Here is a 19,711-nt window from a genome sequence, read left to right on the forward strand (position 1 = left end):
CGACTTTGGCCACGAGATGTCGCCATTGCACCGCGTCCCTCCACCCAGGTGAAGCCGCAAATTGGACACGTTGCGCGCGTCTTCCACGCTGTCACATCAGAGAACACCCGGGTCTGTTTCGATTGCCTGGTTTCTCACTCCACACAGCTTATCAAATTGTTATTACACAGCAGATGGGACGCGGTTCATTTATTTAATTCCATTCACCACAAAGAGCCATGGCGCTATGGTTTTACAAGGAGGGGAATCAATGGGCGCAGTAAAAATGGATTGAAGTTCAGGCAATTAAGAGTGTGCGGCGCAACGCCTGTGTGAGCATATTTTGATGACTTATTAATGTGCTCGAATAACCAAAGCCCTCTATTGTGGAAACTATCGATCCGATTGATCAGTAATAAACTTGATTGAATGGGTGGACTCTGCTGGACGACAGTGGCGCAATTAGGCGTTGATTTGGTGCGTGCGGGTTGAGGCGACTCAGAGCCTGGCATGCATATGTTTCATGTCGAGAGTGTGTGTGTCGGTGTGTGTGTGTCGGGCGGGCTGTGCTTCGTTTGGCTGCGGAGTCGTGCGCTGTCCCTTTCAGCACCGACGACCGGAGGAGCCGGAGAGGAGCGTGCGCGCGCGGCCGTGGAGCGGCGCGAGTGGACTTCACCTTTAAAGGGTTTATGCGCAAAGTGCGTAAAGCTCAGAGGGGACTGTGGCAAGAAATCAGGTGGGTTTTACCAACGTTATTGATCATGACTGACAGAATCCGCGTATGATGAATTCCTCTGCTCTCTCTCTCTCTCTCTCTCTCTCTCTCTCTCTCTCTCTCTGTGTGTGTGTGTGTATCTGAGGCTCATTCTTGGGTATTGACTTCATTACAGGCAGCTTCCCTCTATTGTCACCTCAAACAAGTGCGGGGTTAATGATTGCATTTTCACCAGTAAGATCAGCTCTTCTGGTCACGACGGATCACTTTTAAAACACACCCATCGTCTTCGTGTGTGTATATATATATATATTTTTTTTTTCCATCTTCGTGGCTTCGCCTTGCGGATGCTCTTATTGTCTTTAAATCCGTTTGCTGTTGTGGAAAAAAAATCTCACTCCGGGAGGAGAGATATTTTTTGGAGAGGGGGGAAAAAAACTGCTGAGCTCCGCAAGGAAGTTGCCTGAGGCGGACAGGGACCCCAAGGAGTCCGCGGAGGAGGCTGGAGACGGCGCCTCTCACCCTTCGCTCACTGTCGGATGGATTTGATTTCCTGAGGTATCTCATACACCATCATCTCCTCATTTCTTTTCACCATTCTGACCAAAAATGCTGTTGCCTCTTCTTCTTCTTTTTTTTTTTTTGGTCGTTGTTCCGTGGGTGTTTTCCTTCTCACATTCCTCTATACTGCTGGATTCTGGGCAGTTGCCTTATTTATTATCTCAATTTCCCCTGTTTTATTGCCTTTACTCATCATTTTCATTTCACGTGGATTTATGGATAGTGGTTTGCTGAGTAGATGTCTCACCAGCACATGGGAAGAGGTATGGGTCACTCAGTAACTCAATCTTGCGTGGGCACAGAGTATTAAGAAAGAAAAAAACAAGTCAGCTCCATAATTTGCTCTCGCTGTGGTGTTTCTCTGCTTTCACTGTGGATGGCACTGTCTTAATTAGGGTGCAATCAGAACACCACCGCTGCTGTGCAGAGAGAAGCCTATAGGGCTGCATAATGAGCATACACCCATAGACTTTGATCTCCCATAGTCTCAGTCCTGAACCTGTGCGCCGCGTCTCATCTCGAGACACATGGATTAATCACGTCAGGAGCATGCGTTTTTTTGGAAAATGACGCGTGAGCTGTCTCTCTGGACTCTTAGCAATGTAAGCTGGGACTTTAATGTGCTTATCCGTTATGTGGAAACAGGCAGAATGTGGCTTAGAAAATGAGGCGACAGCATTTCCACTCAGTGTTCAGAGGGCAATATCCTGGTTTTGGTCTCAGATTTTTAATATAGTGCATGGATGCCATCTACATGCATGGATATGTCTCATAAACCTGTGCATTTCACTTATTTATTTATTTATTTATAGCAGTCTGGGCAAGCCCATAACACACTGAATTGTGTGCGTGTGTGTGTGTGTGTGTGTGTGGGAGAACATGGAGGACTATTTGAGTGCCTCTCTGGCCCACAATCCTGCTAAAATCATAGAAAGAATGCAGCTGGAAAGCCAGCGTGAGAGTTGGTTGAAACTGGAGCAAGGGTAGATACCAGGTAGAGAGAGAGAGAGGAAAGGAGGTGAAGAAGGAGGTGATGGAGAGGCAGAGGGAGTGACAGACTGCAGCTGCTGAATGGGATACTCCGAGAAACACCTAGCTGGGGGGATCTGAAAAGAGCAGCACGCTCCCCAGACCCCAGAGAGAGGAGGAGGCCTGCAGAAGGAGGTGTGACAAAGAGGAGAGGGAGAGGAGGACACAGTGGCAGAGAGGGAGAGAATAAGAAAGAGGGTGAATAAGAATGGGAGAAAAGTGGAGGAGAAATAAAGAATGTGGAGGAGGCGGTGGAGGAGTGGAGAGCGGAGGCCAGGTGTGGAGAAGAGTGAAAGGAATGAAACTGAAAAGGAAATAAAAGCAGAGCGGAGCGAGAAGTGGGGAACTGCCGTCGAGACAGCCAGCCGTGGGCGCAAATTAAAAAGAGTGATGAGGCAGCCGCAGCCTCTCGGGGTTTAGCCCTCTTCATCTTTGAGCCACCAGCCATCACGGCGCAGGAAAGCTCCTTCTTCCGGACGTCTGCTGCGAGGGGGGGGAAATATATGGCTTTTGAGCTTTTGCAAAGCGGAGTGCAAGGACTCTCATGGGTGCGTACAGGAGAGGAGTAAGAGCCGAGATCAGGTTGTTAAGATCAGGCGTGTCGTACGTGAACATACAGGCGAGCACCTGGCTGCTTTCCACCTCCTCAGAAATGTGATAATCCTCAATGGACGTCAGTGAGACATGAAACTTTTAATCACCTCAGGGCCTCGGTTCAGTCAGGAAACCTTCGCACGTTGCCTGATCTGTTTTTTGGTGCCCCCCTTCAGACGTCTGCATGCACGTACAGCTTGAATCCATATAACTGTTTTTAAATCATGAATGTGCTCCCCCTGGGTTAAAGATGTCCATTAGGGCAAGTCTGTGTGGTGGCTCCTGTGTGGAATGATCCCATTTCTGCCAACTGTGGCTCCTATTAGACTGTAATTAGGCTTAATTGTTTAATTGTATTCAGTAAGTCTTAATAAAAGTGTACCCAGACCTTACGTGGACCCTTTCTGTGGCCAAGTGGAGCCTGAATCTAAGGAAAAGGTGTTGACTAAACAATATTGACTGGCTAACCTACATAAAGCAAGGTTTTTAATCATGGCGAGGGCTTCTCTGTGTATGAGTGGCTTTGACCTAATTCCATTTAGAGTGGAGAAAAACTGATGAATTAATTGGGACAGAATCGAATTAGAAATGGAGAGTGAGAGCCCATGCTGTGATGAGAACTGTTAGCCCGAAACCTGTTAGGGGTCCTCGTGCTGGAAATTAGGCAGATCTGCTGAATAGTTTGAGAATGTAAAGGTTTAATGATCCTTCGCTTGGACAGTCTGATCCCAAGCCAGCAGAAACGATACAGTTCAAACTTATCAGCAGGACCGCCTGAAGCTTGACACAGGCAGCATCGCATTGACCTACTAGGGGGCGCTGGAGCAAAAATGCCTCTAAAAAGACCCCCTGCCTTGTACAATATGAGACAGGCAGTAATACAGATGCTGCCTTAAGGTGACCATCACTTTAGTTTAATGTGGTTTAGTGATTATTATGATTATATTACCAAAAACTATAGACAGTAATAAGTCGATGGAGCTTCCAGATCCAAAAAGTGAAGGCAATGTGGAAGTGCCTTCTTTCTAGTGGCCACCAGGGGGCTCAGCTGGTTGCAAAAAGAAGTCAGATTGTATGTGAGCATATGGGAAAATGACCCTGCTTCTCACTCAATTCATTACCTCAGTAAACAGTTTCTGAATGAGTTTATGGTCCCAAGCGCTTCAATGCAGCATGATGTTCATTTTGTAAATTATGGTCCCATTTAGAGTACAATAAATGATAAAACGGGGTGTGCTTTAGGACGTGGCCACCTTGTTATTCACGTCACTGCCACAGCATGTAACTGGGTTCTCAGTCAGATCCAATCGGGATAGAGGTGGATCAATGCATATCCTCCCCAGCTCCACCCTCTCGCCCAAATATGATCATTACTGGCTCCAAAAAACCAAGATGGTGACGGCAATAACGCCAGATTTGAGGCTTCGAAACGGTAGTCTACAAACCAATGGGTAGCATCACGGTGGATCTGAAACAGGGAACTCTAACTGTTGGAAAGAAGGCGAATGATATGTCCCAAAAAAAGTCAAACTATTGTTTGAATATGAGGATGTCATTCATTAGTCTATTTGTGTTGAGAAGTTATTCTCTAAGGACAGATAAGCAATGGAGTGAACTACAAAGCTAATTAATAGGCTAAATTGTGTAAAAAAGGCCACCTCAATAGCTTGTGTGTATTGAGGTAAGCAGGACATCTATAATAAAAAGTCTTGTTTCGGAGCGATGGCCTGAATATGTAGAAATGATGTAATGAAATAAATGTCGAGCAACAATCCCCAAATAGCGCTGAATGGTGCTGAACTCAATGCAGTATCTGGTGTAATTCTTCATTCATAGTTTAATTTCGAGGAGAATTAGATCTTTATTAAGAGCTCAGCACTAAGAGCTGTATATGCCTTACAAGCAATACCAACGAGAGATTTCAGAAAAAATGTGAGGGGAAAATGTCCATTAGCCCACCTTCAGATACTTATTTATGGATCTCATTCTGAACAGCCTCCATCCACACATAAAAATCAGGGATTGTGGATCAGAGGAGGGAAATGAGAAAATAAATCCCCAGGGCCTCAGCTAATGAAAGCATATTAGCACTTAGATCTTGTAGGAAGCATCCAGTTTGTCAACTAATTTTCAGTTCTGGCCCAAAACCAACTGATAGCACTTTCCGAGGATCTGACTGCTCAACGTGCAGCTCAGGGGGCAGAGCATGACATTAATACCACCAGGGACGGCGGCGCGACCTCCCTGCAGAAGTGGGTGCAAGCAGACATGGCACATCGGCATTTAACACTAATGCAAAGAAACATTCAACATTAAATCTACCTGTTGTGATTTCATGCTGTGTGTGTGTGTGTGTGTGTGTGTGTGTGTGTGTGTGTATATGTGCGCACAGCAGGATGTGCTGGATGTAATGTGTTCATTTAGCTGCAGCAGAAACAGCAGGTGTTTGAATGATGCATCTCACTTGCTCCGGGGCAGCACTCTCTGCCTTTTCACTGCTGTCTCTGTTTCTCTCACACTGCCTCACATGGCTCCTCGTTTCCGTCCCCCTCCCTCCCTCCTTCCCTCCCTCCCTCCTCCTCTCCTCGCTCCGCTCCTCTTTCTCCCGCTCCTCATCTCGGCTGCAGCAGGTAGTCCGCGCCTCCCCGCGAACAGCCCGAGGAGCTCGCCCAGGTTCTCTGCTGTCGTTTTAACAGCTGCTCCGCTCATCGATATGGCGAGAGATGAGTGTGTGTGTGCGTGTGTGTGTGTGAAGAGGTGATTACAAACTCACATACTTTGGGTGCTCAGTTATAGAATAGCTGTGCAAATTTCGACCAATCTGCTGGAAGGACTGCGCTCATGTTGAATGTGCAGGCGAATGAGCATGTGTGTCTTTGTGACTTGTTTTTGCTACGCTCGGCTGCATTTTCGCCCTGCCTGTGAGTGGTCTACACATGTTTGTCAGGTGGACCGTACATCCCTGCAGCAGCTTGCTGTTGTCCTCACACTGAGGCTTAGACATCCTCTCTCTGTCTCTTTTCAACAGGCTCCACTGAAGATGTGACTTGTGGATTACAGGCTCCGAACTTCCGAGCTTCTGCGTCGCTGCCACGTTTCTACGCTACCACTGTCTTTATCACGCTTCTGGAATATGATTCGCTCATGGGGCTCGGCTAGCTCCACCCCTGGGGTCCTCTACCCCTCCATTTTTGACCAATAGGAAGGTGCTACTTTTTAATATTCCCAAAAATCCTCAGCTTTGGAATACCCTTCTGAAAGCCATCTTTAAAATCACCTTGGTTCCTGTTTGGTAATCACTCGCTGATCATGGAACCTCAGTGGATCCCCACATCCTACTCGCAGTCTCCCTCTGTCATCTTCCTGCTCATGGCTACTTCCTACACTTGGCTCCTTCCTGTCACCTCCCCTCAGCGGATCCCAGTAGACCCCCAGGCGGCACCTGAGTATGCCCACTCCATCCGACTGGACGGGGACATCATCCTCGGCGGATTATTTCCCGTGCACTCGCGGGGGGACCGCGGCACGCCCTGCGGGGAGCTGAAAAAGGAAAAGGGAATCCACCGTTTGGAGGCCATGATGTTCGCCATCGACCTGATCAACAAGGACCCCGAGCTGCTGCCCAACATCACGCTGGGGGCCCGGATCTTGGATACCTGCTCCAGGGACACATACGCTCTGGAGCAGTCCCTGACTTTTGTGCAGGCCTTGATAGAGAGGGACGGCTCCGATGTCCGCTGCGCTAACGGAGACCCTCCGATCTTCACCAAGCCGGATAAAATCGTAGGGGTGATTGGAGCTGCGGCCAGCTCGGTGTCCATTATGGTGGCCAACATCTTGCGCCTGTTTAAGGTAAGATTGAACTCCTCTTACCTCCTCTTTTCTCCTCTCTTTGTGTGAACATTTCTCTGTATGCCATTTCCACCCTTCCCCTCACTCATCATCGCCGGTGAGATAAAGTTCAATGATGACAACCAATTAAAATGCCGTCAGTCTTGCTGGAGTTTTCAACAGCGGCGGCAGTGCCACCTCTTCCTTCACTGACTGGGCGGGAAAGAGTGAGATCTTTTCATTTTTTTTTACCTGTGCATTTACCTTTTGAAGCCTTAAGTGTCATTTTATCTGTGTTCAGATGTGTGTGTGTGCGTGTGTGTGTGTATGTGTGTATGTGTGTGAGATGTGTCAAGATGTGTTAAGTGATGCTTGTGAGTAAGGACTTTGTGTGTGTGTGTGTGTGTGTGTGTGTGTGTGTGTTTGTGCTCTACAGCTTAGATCGTTCCTGGCTTGTGGTTGAGCCAAATAAAAAATGGCTGCCAAACACGGGTATCAATTACTGCTGAAATCTGTCAACAGCCACTTCATTCACTACTGCGTGCGTCTGTGTGTGTACGTGTGTGCGCGCGTGTGCGTTTGACCCAACAGGACATCTCTTCTTGTTAGTGTGTTTTCGAGTACATGTGTGGGCCTAATTGAGCACCTTTTAAGAGTGCTCTTGCGCATGCATGCGACAGTGTTCCTTCTCTTTGTGCCGCTCATGCTTGTGTCCTCGCAGGTGCTCTCAGATCTGTGACGGCGAATACTTGTATCTCCCTGTGTGTGTCTGAACGAGTGTGCGGATGAGTGTGTGTTGGCGTTGTCATCGTTAGCTGAACAGAGCTGATGGATAGCTGTATGATTATGAAATATGAATCCAGTAATGACGCCCATGGCATTTCACATCCACATCTATCCTATGCTGTGTCTCAGCAACTCTGTGTGTGTGTGTGTGCGCGCGCGTGTGAGTGGCCACGCATTTTGTGCCTCCCTTTTTGTGAAAATCCATACAGCACGTGTGTGTGTGTGTGTGTGTGTGTGTGAGTGAGTGCGTGTGAGCATAAGGAATTGTAAGTGTGTGCGCCTTTGAAGGAACTTGTTAACAACCAGCTCGTGCTTTGAATGGAAGATTTGCACATTAAACAAACAACAACAACAACTAAACATGATTTATGCCAGAGTCTGTCACAGCAACAGCACTCGAACAGAACGCCTTTCTGGCTTCACATTGCCTCGCTCTCATTTGCCTAATGCGATTTAGTGCATTGCGTGTGCGCGCGTGTTAACATGTGTGTGTATTATATGTTCGAGTGGGAGTGAATCTTGTCCACTGATACATAACAGTATGTTTGGGTAAGTGATTGTTTTGGTGTGTGTGTGTGTGTGTGGGAGTCTTAAGTATTTAGTGAGCGTGCCCGTGTATGTGTGTGATGATATCAACCAGAGGCCTGTGGCGGTGGTATTATATGTCACAAGACTGTATCTTTCTCTACATGGCTTAGCATGAATAATGCAGCATGCATCACATTCTGAAAATAGTATGGAGAATGCACACACACACACACACACACACACACACACACACACACACACGTTGCAATGAACATATGTCTTTTTTAAATGGGCTAATCTGACAGTGCCAGTCACAGTGAGTCGCCCACTCAACACAAGGGGCCCAGAAAGCAAACATGGCACTGAGAGAGGGAGAGAGAGAGAGAGTGTGTGTCTTTTAATCTAGCTGCAGACAAAAGAGATTCAAACAACAGATTGTGTGAAAAACTCCACATCCAGCGTGCTCAGCCGCCAAGGGGACCGCACGCTGGCAATCACAGAGAAATCAAGTCAAACAAAAGTTGCTGGTGTTTCTTTTGTTACTGGTTCCTCTTTTGAAGATTATCTTTAACCGGTTCAGCTCTGCGGGATGATACAGAGCGGAGAGAGGGGATGACATAAGATATAATAAGATGAAACTTTGCTGATCCTCGTGGGGAAACCAGGCGGTTGCAGCATTTCAAAGGAAATTCCCAAGAATTTAGCATATAAAAAGAACAGAGCAAATGGGGGTCATCTAAACACACCGAGCCGGCAAGTTCAGCACTGCATTAAAAGGGAATGCATTGATCATAGAATTAAAGAGTAGTTACGGTTTATTAAAAGCATGTTTTCTTGGTTTTGGCCACATTGGTTATGACAACATTATTCTCACCAAAGCAACGCCTGAGGTCTGGGAATATTAGTTCAACAACAGACATTACAGCAGAGTCTGATAGGGCAAGAAATTAGGGATTACACGTATGATCGGCCACGATACCAGTTAGGTTATCAAAAGTAGAGGTCGCCAAATATATCTGAGGGGTCAGGAGGTAATTAAAGCATTACCACTAGATGATTTTTACCTCTCTCTAAAAGGAAAATGAAGGGTTACAAGTCATACAGCTTAGTTTTGCATCTGAAATGTCAGAAATAATCCTACATTGCCCAAGAAAACTGTGTACAGCGAGAAAAGTCGAGTCAAAATTAGGTATCAGTATTAGAAATACTGACAAAAAATGACCCCAAAAATAAGACTCCCGCTGTTAAAAACTGTATTGTAAACCCTAATTAATCAATATTTCAGCATGGAAAGAGTGTGTGGAACAACAGCTGGGCTGGTGTCTTGTGAATTCTCAAGCTCATACAAGGCTTTGTTTTCGATGTGCATTGTTCCTTGCATCTATGGGGACCTTAATTAATGAGGATGCTATTGATGACCAGAGACGTGCTGCTCTGGGGTTGCACAAATTGCACCTTAAGCATGGAGGGCACATATCTGGAGCCTGAAACATCCTCTCTGTCACTGACCTGAGCTCGCTTCCAGTTTGCTCCTCTCATGAAAACACTCCTGCAGTGTATTTTTTTTTTTCTTTGTCCTCTCATGTTTTGTCTTTATGTTTTTCTGTGGCCATGCGTCCTCAGACTGTAACTGCCTCGTCCTCGGACATTGATTGTGTTTGAGCATGGTCAGTAATTACTGCGGCGTTATGGATTGGTGGACCTTAGACACTTTTGGTCACCTCTCAGATCACATTGAAACAAAGCTGCCAGAGCTTTACCTGCTAATATCTGCCCCTTGAAAACCCAATAACCCTTAAACCACAAAGGTGCTCGTGTTCGGTTGGGTTGGGGTTAACTATGGGCACCATGACAAATTGTACTTCTTCGAAAGAATGAGGAGGTGATAGCGTCCTTCACATCACTGCTTTCATTAATGGACTCTTAGTGCGTGTGTGTGTGTGTGTGTGTGTGTGTATGTGGGTGTGTGTATGTGTGGTGGGGCTTTGTCTGCTCTGTTGCCACGAAGCCCTCACTCATCATACAATGAAGAGAAAGGCCCCGTTTATTCAGTGACACTCGCACGCTGTGTGCTGGACGCCCAAAATGAAATTCAATTCATAAATTGATAAGTGGAGGCTGTCCCCTGGTGAGAGCAAATTGAATGACTTTGCCTCAGGGAATTTAGGAAGCACTGCTGTTATGGACACACACACACACACACACACACACACACACACACACACACACACACACACACTTGAATCTCAACCCTTTATTCAATCAGCCTCTGCTCTCTGCTTGAGGCTTTCAAACACACAAAAAACACAAACAACACACACACACACACACGATTTGAGAAGACATCTTATTATCTGGGTCTCTGCTGGTGGGTTTTATAAAGTTGTGTGTTTCAAGACCAAGGTCAGAAGCCTTTCCCACGCTCTGCCATACTGCCTCACACACAGTGCGTCCACTCGTGCACGAGCGGGTGTGTGCAGTGTTTGGGTGTGTGCCGTCACTCCAGGTGCATCCCTGTAAAGTATGTCTTGCGTATGTATATGTGTGTCCTATGTATGTATGTATGAGGAGGAATAGCTTTAGACGAGCCTTCCAATTGCTTCCATAATTCAGCTGCATCCTCCTTTCCTCTCTATCCGTCTGGGGAATTAACTGCCGCACGGTGTGATATCGCTGATATATTCATCTGCCTGTGTATTACCATCGCCATGATTGCTTTCCTGAGTATTGCTCTCGGTCTCTGTTGTTTGAGGTGGATTTTTTTGCACAACACGTTGTGTGACATGAGCATCCCCACTCCCAGGAGGCACTCTTGACACCGAAAGAATTACTTTACGGAAGAAGATACATATATGGAGCTCCCTTTTCTGCGTGCATGTGAAAATAAAATCACTCACTTTCTGCTGTTAAGCAAATTAATGAGAGCAAATGTTTGCTCACACCCTTGGATCGTACAGCAGGCGGGGGCTTTTGCGCACTTAAAAGCCTTAGTAGAACAATCTCCTTTTCAGGCACGGCAACACCCGCTGAATTACAAATCAATTTGGCGTTCAGCTTCACAAGGAAGACAACAGCTGCATTAAAATGCAATTAACAGGAAACACAGTCATTTTATTCAGATGCCAATTCAGACGCAATTCCTAACAGATTTGCTATTATTCTCAAGGTCAGGCAGAGTCTGTAGTCCTAATCCTGCAGACTGTTTGATTAAATAATGACAGGCAAGACGGCCGAGAGGGGAACGAGCGTGAAGGAGACATTGGGAGGAAAGGGGCAGGAGACAGACGGTCAGAAATAAAGATTAAAGGACAAACATACAGAAGAGAAAAACAGGCACAGTGATGAAGACACACAAGGAAGATAAAAAGACAAAGTGAGCAGGGGAGACCGTGGCATCCTCTAGAGTGTAATGATGTGGTGTTGATTTCTTTCATGGAGGCATTATGCATTAAGAGGGTGATGATAATGAAGCCACAGAGCACGCTGCGCAGCAAGCAGGAAATCTCATTAGGACATGAGTGGGTCTCGGGTTTTGTGCCGATTTGATCATTCCTTGTTCTGAGTTCATTGCTTCACTCCCAATCCACTGAAATATCACGGTCGCTGCAGACGAGCAGGACGCGACCATCCAACCTCTACTAACGAAGGCAGACTTAATGACCAAATGGTTAATGAAGAGAGACTTAATTGTCCTTCTGAATTTATACATTACTTTCAATTGTTGAGTGTTGCGCGGAGATGATTCATTCATGACGGCCATATGTAACGCGTGAACTTGGGACTAAATTTGATTTGTTTGCAGCTGATTAGTGCAAATCCTTTGAACCGGGCTTGGAAATGACAAGCAGGAAAGCTGGATGAACAGTTTTTCCAGGTATTAAACGGACTTGAAACGTTTCAATGTGAAGCCGAGCATTATTTTAAAAATAGTTTGGGATTTGTCAAACCGTTGCCTGGATAAGTCAGGTCAAGTCAATTTTATTTACACCTGTGCAGCCCAAAATTTGCATCAAAGGGCTTCGCAATCTGGACAGCACAGACATCCTCTATGCTTGCATTTTTAGGCCCTTGATTCAGATAAGGGAACGCCGAAAATTCACTGAAATCAGGAAAAATCCTTGAGAGAACCCTCTTCTGTGGCAGACAGACGAGCAATAGATGCCATATGTGCACAAAAACAGCAATAACAGCAATTAATATATTCTAAATTTACAACACAGACACAGAAATGCTGACATTTTCATCTGATACGTTGAGCAGACTAAACCGTGAAGCTGGCGCTCTTCGTTCCACTTCACGCACACACATGATCACAATCGCAACATGTAAACACATATCTGTGTATGCTTTCAGCGTTTGATGAAATACTGTAGGAAAGTAATTTAAAGTTTAATCAAGTTCTCTGATGAGGAGCAAGAGGCCATTAGCAATGTGTTTAACGAAACTGCTGACTGTGTGTGTGTGTTGTGTGGATTTATTTGTGTCCACTTGACCGTGAAAGAGTGTATGTGTGTGTGTGTGTGTACGTGTGCGTGGGTGGAGGGGGTTTCCTGAAAGGTATTAATTGAAAGTGTGTGTGTGTGTTTTCGAGAGAGATGGAAAGAGTAACAAGGATAGAGACTGTCTGTGAGCATTATCTGCATGTGTGTGGATGGAGAGGACCAGCGTGCAGATCATTAAAGAGGAATGAGATGCTATCTCTCCTCTTCCTTTCATCAGGTTTGTGGCTGAATAGAAGCTCAGATAAGGGACAAGTGAAGCCATCACACACAGGCAACAGTTACACACATCAGCTGGAGCATGCAGACTGTTTTGACTTGTCATAGCAAGAATTGCACAGTTGTAATAAAGACATTAATGGTGGCTCAGTCGTTTGTGCCAACTTTACATTTTGACTTTGACTCACAACATTAAAATGAATGAAAGAAAAGTATCTGCTGTGAGAAACGCCGCTGTTGTCAGGGAACATTCTCTCTTCTTTGATCCATCCTGACTATTAAGGAGAAGTTGGCAGCCGCCATGCCGTGCCCGGGGATCAACTCTAGGTCTTATTTGCGTGCAAGGACACCCATGTGAACACTGCCTAACTTGCAGACTCCTTAAAACCCTGTTTGGATTTGGGGTTCTGTGAGATCCAATGCTGATCTCCCAGCCAACACCCATTGTAATTTATGTGTGACGCTGAGCCAGTGAGTCAGCGTGCACAATACCAGGACTTGGCACTCTTACATGGAATGCAGTTATTAGTGGGACCAGTCACACCCCTGTTTCACAAAACAACATGTCCGCTGTGAGGAAGTGCTACGGCAAGAACCCTAAAATGTTGATCATTAAAAATGTTTGTTTGGATTGTTGCCGTTTATTCTGTATGTTCGCTGCGTATCAGTGTTGATTAAAGGCTTAATTATCATGCAAACAGTGTGCCTAATTCTACAAAAGGGCACCATGGTTCAAACACTTGAATGAAACGCAACTTGTCATTCCAACATGGATTTATGCTGTAACTTTGGTTCCCTGATGAAATGTTTTCAGCATGCATGATCACTCCATTTGCTTTGGAAGACAGTGTATGTGCACTGGAATGATGCAGCAGTAATGGATTCTCTCATTTTAAATAAATGAACTCGACAAGGAGAGTAAACGAGGCTGAGGGAAAACTCGCAGAATGGAAACTGGTTTCCAGAGATAGAGATATTCCTTATTTTACGAACCAAACTTAATGCCTACTCTTAAGTAAGAAGTTGCTGTCATGCGAATAAAAAATCTGTATTTAAGTCATATTTGAGTGTAGATTATGTCAGGGAAGTGAAATGTGGGCGGGAATGCAGGCCTGGACTTGTTATATAAAAAAAACTGTCATTTTAATTTAAAGATTTTATTTTATTTGTTGCATTAGTCACACCTTATATTGCTGTCTTGGGTCTGTCTTCCTCAGTGTTCTGTGAGTTGTCTCAAATGGGCGAAACAGCGCCCCCCTGGGTTGTAACTGCTGTTAATGTCAGTCAGCCTGTGTGGTCAAAGGCGATATAGCACCTTCACAGTCGAGATAATTGTCTCGAATCTACCGACGAGGTGTCCAGGTAAAGGTAAACTAAGTAATGAAATATGAGGCGTTGAGATTCACGTGTCATGCCATTCACGTGTGCATTATAAGTGGACAAGTCTCCAGAAAAAGAACTCTGAAGGGCAATGCTATAGTGAAACCTGTCCAACAAATATTGGAAAGTTATCAACATAGTCTAAATGTAGCTAGCTAACGTTAACCCGCAGATTTGACGTTAGCTAACGGTTGTTCCGGCGTTGCTAATCATCACTAGCTAGCTAACTTTGCAAGTCTGTTCTTGTTAAGGCCACTTATGCTAGCTAGCAGCGGTAGAGTTGGCTAACGAGAGACGGCCAAACAAAATGATTGTAACAGCAGCGAGTGCGCTACCGTTGGACATTTCTGGATACTGGATATTAACCACTTCGTCTCCGTGAAAGAAAGGCGAACGGACTTGGACGTCAAATAACGTGGGTCAAATAACTACACTCTGTCTGTCTTTCAGTTAACGCTATCTGTGAGTCTCTTACTAGCTGGGCTCTTTCATGGTGGGTACATGTCTTTCTGCGTCTCTGTGTATTGCCATGCATGTACTTGCGCTGTCGTGGTTTAGGTTTGCTCGCAGCAGTCTACACATCCACGGAGCCTGCAAGGCTTTAGATGATGTGTAATTTCTCAGGTTTTACACTTATAGGTTGCACAGTCACCTGCTGATGGGTGATTTGTGCCTGTGAGAAGTCCTTTATTTTAGTTTTGTGTTTAAGCTGTGCTATATTAAGACGTATTATCTTACCAGAATAGGAGAAGAGTGTTTAAGTCTTTCACTGATAAGTACCTGCATCATAGTTAGGCTGGGAAAAACAGAAAAGAAATTTTGATATTACACTTTTGAGCTTAATCAGCCAGACATGCCAAATCATATCTGCTTGAGGATTTGACAAGAAAAAAAAACAAAAACCCAAACCACACATTTTTTTTTTCCCAGAAACTATTTTTCACAGTGTTTGTGAGATTTCATAGACCTGGTTAATCAGTTCATCTCAAAAAATAATCTGCTCTTTAGATAATACAATTAATCTCGAGTTGCATGTCTTTATCAGAGTACTAACTAACTAATGCTGTTTATATTTATGTATGCTAAGATGGTGCATAAAAAACACACAGTTGTTTTGATGTGTGTATGTGAATTGCTTCTCTTTGATGTGATCGTAACTGTCAAAATATTGTCCCAAAGTTTACTCATTGTCTTTCGGTTTGTTGTTTCCCACCACAATGGAGCAGTGCTAATTTGTAAACGCTCTCAGCAAAATGACCCTTAATCCTACTTTATACCTCATTTCGTCAATGACCCGTCCGACACCGCTTCTGAACCACATCACTGATAAAATGAGCGCTTTAGTTTTGCAGCTCATTGCGCTGCGACCCCTGAAAAACAACAGCTGACCCCAGTCTGGCCCCTGTGGTTTGGCGGTGACCTGGTGAGAGCTGTGCATAGCTGACAGGTGGGTGAAGGCCTGTTTACGTGCTTTTTATTGTAAGTTTTTGAAAATAACATTTTAGCATTGGACAGTGACAATGAACACCGGCCAGCATCTCAAAACACAAACTTGTGATCGAGTCACGAGTAAACCGAGTGTGTCATATGTCCTCGCTGAGAGTGCTGTGTGTTACATCTTACAAAACTATTTGGGTCATCTTTCAGTCCTGTTAGAATAGCCTCAACAGACACACACACACACAGACACATATGTACACACATACACAAGGGATTATGCAGCTATACAGGTGTGAAATTTGGTGGCAGCCTGAAAATTACTGTGGTAGGTGTTTGAAATGGAAAAAAAACAGAGATTCTGTTGAATCTGTTACCTACTGACTTGCTGTTGTGTCTGCTAGAAAAGACCAAATGTTCTTGCCGGTTCTTGAAGCATTTGTTATTATTGGAATAACAAGAAATCAGTCTGCGCTGCCAGCTGCTTCTTGCTTCTGTGATCACGAATGTGATTGCTCGAGTCTCTGTAGTTGATCTGTGTGGTTGCTAAATGATCTCACTGCTTTGTATGCCTATGGTCGCTCCCATAAGTGGCAGAATGAACACTTGGGTGGTAAGTTTAGCACAGTGCTGTGGAGCCACATGGGTGGGGACAATGTTCATTAAAGTTCAAACTGTTTCTCGTCTCTTGAGTAAGTTTGGCCGCCACATAAGGAAAATGCGGTGGGATTTAATTACGATTGGCAGTGTAAAACAAAAAGTAGAAATTCTTTAAAATTGAATGACACACGATTCATAAATTTCTCAAGTCTTTGGGGCGTAGACATGAATTCGACATGAAAAAATACATGGACTTCCATTTGAATACATTTTTAATATTTTGGAGGGAAGAAGCACCAGTGCTTCATTAAGTCTGCCTTATCTTTCACGCAGTGTTTCCAGTGTTGAGGCTGTAGAAGACTCTGGGAACTTAAAACAAGAACACCCTAAATAGTTCAAAGATTTTCAAACATTTTCCAATATATAGTGTCTTTAATAAATGTGAGTGAAAGTAGGGCAGATAAGGAGAGAAAATGAGACTTTGGGGAAACTTGACTTCAAGAAGGGATGGGATTCTTTTCAAGATGAGATGTGGACCATTTTTTTGGGGAGGCGGAAAGCCGCTGCTGTTTCGGGGTAAAACTTAATGGATAATATCATATTTATATTTGATATGGAGCAAGGAACATCAACTTAAAAGGTTCATGATGCTTGGCAATGAAAGTAGCAGATATAAAACGAGCGAGGAGACAAAATGATGTGTTGATTTTTTTTTTTTTTCATTCTCTTTCATATTTTCTCCTCTTGATTATTCAGATTCACCTCTTAATCTGTACTCACTCTACTGTAGTGTCATTATCTTGTTTGCTCTCATCCATATTCTTTTTTTCTTTTCATTTATTTTCCCGGTGATTCTTTTCCCTCTCCTGGAAGAGGAGGATGAGGTCAGTAAAAAGTGATGGGACAGAAAAAAGTAGGGCAGTAAAGGTGATAGATAAGGAGAGGGATGGCAGTAAAATGGTAATTGCCGGAGGAAAGGAGTTCAGTAAAAGAGCAGAGGAAGACTCGAGGGATAAAGATGGGTTGCGGGAGGTGTTTTTACATCTTGCGGCGATGTTACATTAGATAAGAGAGAACAGGTGGGAGGAAGAAGGAGAAAAGAGGTTAAGTGTTTGGTGTTTCCACATCCCTGCTTTCCTGCTCTTGGCATGCCTCAATCTATATTTCTCTTCTTCTGCTCCTGCTTTCTTGTCTGCGCGCCATCTCCTGTCGTCTTTTCTGACCACGTTAATAGGAGCAGCGTATTATTTATGAAAGAAAGGCAAGAAGACATGGAAAGAACATTAGCAGAAAGCCAGGGTCCTCCTCCAGAAAGCAATATCTTTGAGGGGACATTGACAGGATGTGTGCATGCTTGTTTGTGTGCGTTTAAAATAGATGTCCTCCTTTGGAGATTTATATAGAACATGACATATGCTGGATTTGACACTCTCTCTGTCTCTCATTCTCTCTCTCTCTCTCTCTCTCTCTTCCCCACACACACACACTTACTTAAAGTATTTCTATCCCCTCTGTTTGTCTATTCAAATTGAAGTGATCGATTATAATGGATTTATTGATTGACAGAATAAAATGAGAAATGGGAGCTTATTTATGTCACAATGGTTTGTGTTTGACTATATGTTGGTGTGTATGGAGCTGGTGTATTTGTTTGAGACACAGAGAGAGAGAGGGAGTGTATTACTTGCAGGGCTTTGCCAATTACCCCCTCTAAGCTGGAGGTCAAGGAGGAGAGAGAGAAAATATTTCTTTCTTTTTTCCCCTTAATCCACATTAATTTCCTGCTTGGAGCAGTCTCTCTCTCCTTCAGCGTCTCCTCTCCTCTTTTGTTCTCTCCTTCCGCTCTATTCCACAAATATAAATATACGTATTTAAAAGTTTTTGCAGTTTTTGTCAAAACCCTAATGTAACTTGAACGGTGTAATTCTGTTTACCTCACAGTTGTTGAAGTTAAGTTCCTGTGTCAAAGTATTACAGTATAGACCACTATTCAGTGTTTTGGTATCTGATAGAATTCAAACTTATGGATATGTCACTCAAACTGTACCCCCTGGATTGTATTTCATCTTCTCGCCGGTGCCTGAAACAATATGCCCCCAGCAGTGCTTTAGCCTGTTAGCACAAGACATATTCAAAACACAGCAAGTATAGCACATGTGAATAAGATTGAAAGATAGTGTTTCAATACAGATTGTTGTCACAGTGCCAGATTTCGTGATGGCTGCAAATTTTTCTAAATTGGAGTGTTCACAGGTAGCAGAGTAAACCGCTAGTTAGTGTTGTCTGTCAAGATGAGTCTTATGGTTCTTCTTCTGTTAATGTTAGAATATTTAAAATGATGGCTTTGAGCTGCTGCGTGATTTTTGAAGTGGGCAGAGATCACCCACAGGAGCGACAGATGGACCAAGAGGGATGCTGACGCTGAGGATCTTGGATGGCTTGTTCATGAGTCAGACCAAAAGGGATGATTTAGTGTACTGAGCCAGAAGTTTGTTGACTTTGGACAATATGGACAAGTGCTGTTGTTTTTCCAAAGGTGATAGGAACTCCATGTAGGAGCTTGTATTAACTGAGTTTTGGGATTGTTGTCAGCCGTCTAGGTTTTCCTTTGGAAGTGACACTGTATTGCTTGACTGGATCAGAGTTTTTGTGTATCACAGTGATGTTACAGTTTGACTGTGGGTAATGAATGAATACTGAAATTGCTGTCACAAACTGTAAACAGTCTGAGTGCAGTGCTGCTGAGCATGCTTGAATGGGGACTCCTCCACATCCAAACACAGCGCAGCACTGTTTCTCTTGCCAAACCACGCACATCTGCAAAGATGAGCACAAAGCTGGTCCAAAGGTGAGCTCTGACCTGCGAGTTCGCCAGAGGTGGGTGAAGATCGCGCCGAAACAAGAACCACATGCTTGAACTGAAGGGAAGACGATGAAAGCGTGATATGACCGTACCTTTACGATCTTTACACTCTGCTGTTTTCCCTCCTTCTTTCCCCTCTTTCTCTTTCCTCATGCTTCCTGGCTTATGCTCTTTTGCTCCGGCTTCTTCATCTCACCGCCCCTCCTCCTCATCCTCCTCTTTCCTCCCCACTCTCTCTCTCACTCACTCCTCTCTTTCTGCCCTTGCTGCCCTAGCCGGTGGCGCTCCTCCTCTGAGGTAAGGCAGCACTAAATGGCCTCGGCGCAGCGTCCCCATGTATTTTTAATAGCCACGCCCGTCATGCTGGAATCTCCGCTTGAATTATGCATAGAGGATGAGTGAGAGAAAAGAGAAGAGGGATGGAGCGAGGGAGGACATGCCGAGGAGAGAGAGAGGATATGAAACAGAACAAAAGATGAGGATAAAAGACGACAGGGGATGGGAGATCATTGAGTACAAAAAAAAAAAAGAACATGCCAGGAGAGTGAAAAAGGATGGAATGAGAGTGAGGCACAGAGAAAGAGAGATGTGTATTTTGGAATAATCACAGCTCTGACAGAGGAGAGGAGAGTGCGACCTCTCACCTCCCTCCATCAAGCCCTCATTTTATCTCTCTCCACCCCTGGATCT

General features: G+C 44.6%; 1 protein-coding gene across 4 annotated transcripts in view; it reads left to right on the top strand.

Moving 5' to 3' along the window:
- Positions 1-78: 78 nt before the first annotated feature.
- The window catches only part of grm8a (glutamate receptor, metabotropic 8a), a 204,484-nt gene continuing 184,851 nt past the window's right edge, over positions 79-19,711 (top strand). For 2 of the 4 annotated variants that reach the window (XM_076721878.1, XM_076721876.1), the window contains exons 1-2: positions 79-715; positions 5,907-6,730. In XM_076721878.1, coding sequence (XP_076577993.1) covers positions 6,188-6,730 — 543 coding nt within the window. In that variant the 5' untranslated portion in view covers positions 79-715; positions 5,907-6,187. Of the gene's footprint in view, positions 716-841; positions 1,253-5,906; positions 6,731-19,711 lie in introns of those variants that run through there. The other 2 variants (XM_076721877.1, XM_076721875.1) reach the window with 1 other exon arrangement.

This window comes from Chaetodon auriga, chromosome 22 (genome assembly GCF_051107435.1).
Source record: "Chaetodon auriga isolate fChaAug3 chromosome 22, fChaAug3.hap1, whole genome shotgun sequence".
NCBI classification, from domain to species: Eukaryota; Metazoa; Chordata; class Actinopteri; order Chaetodontiformes; family Chaetodontidae; genus Chaetodon; species Chaetodon auriga.